This window comes from Bombus bifarius, unplaced genomic scaffold (genome assembly GCF_011952205.1).
Source record: "Bombus bifarius isolate JDL3187 unplaced genomic scaffold, Bbif_JDL3187 scf7180000009200, whole genome shotgun sequence".
Taxonomy (NCBI): Eukaryota; Metazoa; Arthropoda; class Insecta; order Hymenoptera; family Apidae; genus Bombus; species Bombus bifarius.
This window is the reverse complement of record NW_022884965.1, coordinates 5721476-5727555: the sequence shown is the minus strand read 5'-3', so window position 1 is coordinate 5727555 and position 6080 is coordinate 5721476. Positions and strand designations below refer to the sequence as shown.

Here is a 6080-nt window from a genome sequence, read left to right as displayed (position 1 = left end):
TCGGGTCCCATCCTTCCGGTACAGGAGTGCATGGACCCCGTTGAAATGCCAAGGTCCTGCCAGCCGGGTAACCGAAGGGAGGGAGTATCCTTTTTCCTGGCGCGCTTCCCAGGCTACGTGGGTTCGCCGATCACCTCCTTGGCTCCCTCCAGATCGTGGCCAATCGTGGTCCACGTGGGAGGGGGCGGATGATCACCGCTATAAATGCTACCAACAGCCGTTCACCAGGAACACAAAACGTCGGGCCGGGCCGGGTTAACCGTGGCTGCAGCGGAAACAAGCGAGTACTGGTCACCAGCAGCGCTTTCAAAAAAAAGAGGAAACAAGCTCAGAAGGATTTTAGAGAGAGGGATTATAGAGGGAAGAGAGGAAGAGAGAAAGATACTATGAGAGGATTGGTGAGTGTCCTGCTCGCGTGAGTGGATAGGGCGACGTGAAGAACAAAGGAAAGTGAAAGGTTAGGGTAGATCAGGTCGGTAGAGGCCCACGCGGAGCTTAGAGATACGATAGGAGCTAGAATGGGTTTAGGGTTTATAGATATGTTAAAGAGGAGTTTTCCAAGATTTTTGGAGTGGCTTTTGTGATAAAATTTTTTTCAATTTCTCTTAGGGAGCGGCAAACTTCGTTAGGCACGCTTGAAGTTTTTGTTAAAATAATTGTATTTGAAATTTAGTTCGTTTGTAATTTGGGGAAACTGTAGCAGGACCGACTATCCTCCGGATCTCGATGATTTTCCGATGTTGTAGAAATGGATATTTTGAACAACTTTTTCTTATACACATAAAGGTTGAACACGCTTTTTAGTTACCGAAATATTCACAAAAAAAAAAAAAAATAAAACGAAATATTCAGCCAGCCATTGGTAACTAACACAGACGCTGCCATAGACGCTAAAATCTACGTAGTATTCTCTGTAATAGTAGCGACAGCTTTTTGCAAATGTCCCGGAAACTAAGGCCGACCGTCAGTAACATAGGTAGGAAAAAGTTGATCAAAATCATGCCCTCTGAGTTGAGTTCTATCTGTACTACAACATTCTCAAATTGTAAATTGTTCATTGGAAAATTTGAAAATCGCTAAATTCGCAAATGTTGAATTTCAAAATTTGTAACTTTCATTTCACGAATAAACAACGTTGAAGCATACGAGACTAGACGATTGCGTTTCAAAGCTTATTTAGATCCATGGAAGGACAATTTTGTCCTGTATATAGCGAAATGTATAGAGGGGAATCATTATACCTAAACATGCTTTCTATCCAAGTACTAAAATGAGAGCAGAAGATCGTACTTAATTAAAAATTCTCAACTCGTATACATCCCTAATATGATATAACTTAATCTGTCGAATTAATTAGAAAATCTCACTTTGTTGTATCCAGAAAAATATAAATCAGCACAAAAATGTATTTTATTTTATTAATCGTTTCGCAATTTCTTTTTGTACCTTCTTAACGTTCCTATTTCATTCTAGATCGTCTTAATCGTTACGGTAGCGAGCTGCAGAGCCGGTTTCCTCGGCGCACCGCCCTCTTTCGTCGAGCCCCAGGTCCACCCTCAGCCAGGACCTCAAAGGTTCGCGCCTCCAGCACCGGTTGGCCAAGATGGGAACGTGATCGACACGCCAGAAGTCGCTCAGGCGAAGGCTGCACACTTTGCGGAATTCGCCAGAGCAGCGGCTAGAGCGGCGGAAGAAAGCAAGAATCAACCCCAGTCGTCTGAATACAATCCAGTACCGACCCAGCCGCATATCATTCCTGCTTCCTCGCCAAACCAAGGAGGTCAGCTTTCTGCGCCAAAGTATCATCAACCTGCACCAAACTATCATCAACCTGCTCCAGGTAAAATAATATTTATATTAATTCTGCTGTCCTCCTCGCTTCTTCTTCACTTTGTATCTCTTCAGATATCTTCCCTTTTTCAAGTATTTGTTCATAAAAAGCGTTGAATATACAAAAGGTACAAAAATTACACTGAATAGCCAATTAGAAATATCTAATAAATTCTAGTAAATTGTAGTAACATCTATTGGGTATATGGACCGGAAGAAGGCAACGGTGTTAAGTAAAAAATCACAAGTAAAACTTTTCATTTTACCAACATTATCAAATAAGTACTGAGAAGAGCAACCACGAAAATTTTAGTTCTACCATGATTATATTTTTGGTATTTTTAACACCTTTAATAGATCATAAATAACAAATGGATATCCTTAATGTTCCTAATAAATTTGTAAACTGTGCACTCAAAAAGTCAACGACAAAAATTTCAGTTCCAGTATTTTTAATATTTCGAATAAGTTTTAACCACGTTTCTCTCATTTTTCAATTTTACTAATCGTGTATACTCACAAAACCAATCGTACAAATTCCAGTTCCAGCACCATCGTATAGTCAACCTAACCCGGCGTACCAGCCATATTATACCGGAAACACGAACTTCATTGGCCAACAAAGTTTCTCTACGAATACCGCTAGGTTTGTTCCAGCGCCTCTAGCCGAGGATGGAACCGTAATCGATACGCCGGAAGTGGCTGCTCTTAAGGCCGCCAGGTTGGCGGAACTGGCGGAGGCCGAAGCAAGGGCGTATAAATTTGCGCAGGAATACAAACCGGAAGTGCAAGGCCAAGGTACGTTCGCTCTGAGGGATTCTGCTTGAGGAGGAATCCGATATATTTGGAATATAATTGGACAAGATTGTTATGGAAACTAAAAACAGATAACTGGAAACTACTTTTGATTGTTAGTCTATGTTTTTGCAGATTTAATAGTTTCTTTCGTTTTAAGGTGCCCTTCTTTATTGAAAATATTCTTCCTTAAAATCTGAATGTTTTCTATTTACTAATTTATTACAGATATTAGAGGAGAATATTCGAAAAAATTCAGTAAATTTGAAGCCACTTCAACACGCACATAATAACTCCGAAGTTCCTTTATTATAATATTCTATAGTCTTTTTATCGTAAATCTTTTCGATATTTGTAGCATTCTCATTTTCTGTTCGTTTAATACAAAGCATTAATCCTTATACGATACTCAGTGAAGTATAATATCGAAGGTATCTGATATAATGTGATTGAAGTAGTCACACTGCTCAAATAAGAAATAACTAGTTTAATATACATAAATGGTAGATTATTTTGCCAATTATCTAAGTCAGACCTTTATGTAAAATATTTGAATGTAACGTGAGAATTTAGGATACACATAATGTTAAATATGCTTGAACAAAAATGATAACGATTCTTGTATGAAATAGCGTGTACAAGGATCGGATAGCGGGAAGAATGACACAAATGTATGTAAATCGTTTTGTTTCTTATTTCATGTAATGTATCTGATACATTGAAATAACGCAACGTTAAGCGTAACACATACATTAAAAAAAGTATGCCAGTGATGGGATAAAATAACGAGTATTGTGAAACAGAATAATTTTTAATCTAATTTCCTAACGTTTAATCTAGAGAATTAGAATAATTTGATTCACAAATGAATAATTCATTGATTCGTTAAGAATTATAAAGCAGGACAGAGCAAAAATATAGTTATTAAAAAATGTCTTACTTACAAAAGTCTGTTTCCAATAATTCCAACAAGAACTTTTTTCTATCGTAGCTTCGATACAATTTCGATGATGTAATATTTTCTGCAAATCGAATCGAGGAATTTCTACAGTCAGGAACGACTGAACTCTGACCAGTTATAAATACGTTCGTAACACCCTGATGCAACGTAAGAACCAACTGATTGCTCAACAAGTTAATCGTTCGATTGTTCCTGTGAGAATGGCCTGTATGGCCACTAATCGTTACGAATATAATCGTGACCCGGCCATTTCTCTTCTGGAATATCAAACAACGACGTCGTAGGTCAGGAACGAGTTTCACTCTAGTTATTCGAAACTGGTGCTTTGTAACAAATAACTGACGTCGAAGATGACGAACTAATCGAGTACCATATTTTTCTTTTTCCAAGGAGAGAAAGAACCGTGCGAGAGATTGAACTAACGAGAATTAGAAAGCAACCAGCTATTTTTAAATAAACCATTTTTATTGTCTCGATCTCTTTAAATGGACGCTTGCATCATTAATAACGAAGGGGAAAGGTCAGACAGGAACCGGTTCCTCTTGTCCCGATTCGTTCGACTGCCGATCCTAAAGCAAATTGGAACTGATTAAATGACTCGTGTGAATAAATCACGAAAAGGAATTTTAAGCTTCCTTGACATGTCACCTTGATCGATTTTTTAAGCCTTGGTTGCTATAATTTGCACCTTTTAATTGGAAGATCGACAACTGCAGATATACAGTGTAACGGTAAAAATCGATATTTTCTGCTCTTCCTCAACCTCATCGAGGAATATGGTAAAGCATTATAATATTTATTTGGACGACTTACCGACTATTAATTGTTATCATTATCGAATAATCATTTTTATTTTATCAGAATAATGATAGAATCGATCACAAATTATCGGATCTACAAGTTTCTAATAACTTGTCTCCGTCCATAGAAAAGAGAAATAAACAGGTTTATTTCAAATTTTTCACCAGATCAAGAATCGGTAATAGACAATTGCATCGTTTCTTACTTCCTTTCAGTTTATGCTGGTCCAGCAGCTCCAGCTCCATACAACGCTCAATATGGTGCTCCTGCTGCACAAGTATTTCCTGGCGCAGCACCTTCGTATCCTGCTCAAGGTCAACCTGCGTTCGGCACGCCTGCTTTCCATCCCCAGAACTACCAATCGTAACAATTCGGTGCTTACTAAATTCATAATCAAGACGTATCTGTATATAATTTAGGCAAATAAATTACTTCCCCTCCTTTTTTTTTAAACTTGTCATTCTTATTCCCTTTCCTTCGTTCCTTCGTTTGTATTTATTTCATCTTTTTGCATCTTATCGGAGAAATTTCCTTAAGTTGCTTCTAATTGACTTTGGTTTTTACTTTTTTTTCGGAGAGAAAAGGAATTAACGAATATTAATAACAGATGTTGACAGATCCCTAAACATTTCCAAGTTTAAGGGATGTTCCCTAAAAGTATGTTTAATGGATTTGTATTATTTGCTTGTTCTTTCTATTTTTTTTTTCTTTAATAAGATTGAAGTTGGAAGTTTTTAAGTTTTCCAAAGTTTTGGGGAAGCTTTTTAAAATTATTTTTCGAGAAACCTGTGTCTTGCTTCTCTAGAAAAATGAATATAGTTAAAAATATCAGAAAATTCCAATGCTTCTACTCTGACGGTTTAGTTTCAAGTTTTATCGTAAAACGATTTACCTTTAGATAATGTTTCTATAGAAGCGACTCGCTCAGTTGCGAATATTTTTACCGCAAACGATAACGGTTTCTTTCTTTCGTTATCTAAAATTCCATTACTTACATAAATACTATGTAAATATATATCATAGTAATTGTTAATTGAACAATTCAATTAACTATCCAATTCTAGAAACTATATATTATTAATTCACATTTATCGCTTAATAGAAACAGTCAGATTTTGCTGTAATACGATTAAAAAAATCGGCTCTTGCATTTCAGATATTTAATGAATTTGTATCATATAGGTTAACGCGCAGTTCTTGGCCAAGAAGCGGCCAAACCAATGCGCCGAACGAATGACCAAGGAGTATTATTTAGTCGTCAGAAACCACGAGTTAACCTACATTCGATTTCGCTATGCATTGCGGTTAACGTAATCCAAGAATCAGAAAGATCTCCTCACTTCGATCCCGGGTTAGCGAGAACGTGTCCTCATGGCCATTTCACGTTTATTTTATTTATATTATTATTATTACTTTTATCGATTATTATTGGTCAGGCGAAAGTAAGAAGAAACACAAAAGACAAACATTTCAAAATGTCGCGATTTTGATTAAAATTCGCGGAGATATGTTCAGATTTTCTGTCAGACATTATCGTAACGATTGTCTCGTAGGATTGCAGTCTCTTTGCACGCACGATTTCACGCGAAAAGAAGCGATCGCCGAAAAAAAGTTTCGCCATTAGAATAAAAGAACGATGTAGTTGGTTGATCGACGAGAATGTGTTTTGTGGCGTTGGCGGCTTCTCAAAGAA

The 6080-nt window shown here is 37.1% G+C and overlaps 1 protein-coding gene across 1 annotated transcript; it reads left to right on the top strand.

Moving 5' to 3' along the window:
* The first annotated feature begins 208 nt into the window (after positions 1 to 208).
* Positions 209 to 4836, top strand: LOC117214282 (pupal cuticle protein-like). Its single transcript, XM_033460260.1, has 5 exons — positions 209 to 341; positions 372 to 398; positions 1474 to 1840; positions 2374 to 2628; positions 4603 to 4836. The coding sequence occupies exons 2-5, from the start codon at positions 387 to 389 to the stop codon at positions 4752 to 4754; spliced, it is 786 nt and encodes a 261-aa protein (XP_033316151.1). The 5' UTR covers positions 209 to 341; positions 372 to 386; the 3' UTR covers positions 4755 to 4836.
* Positions 4837 to 6080: the final 1244 nt, after the last annotated feature.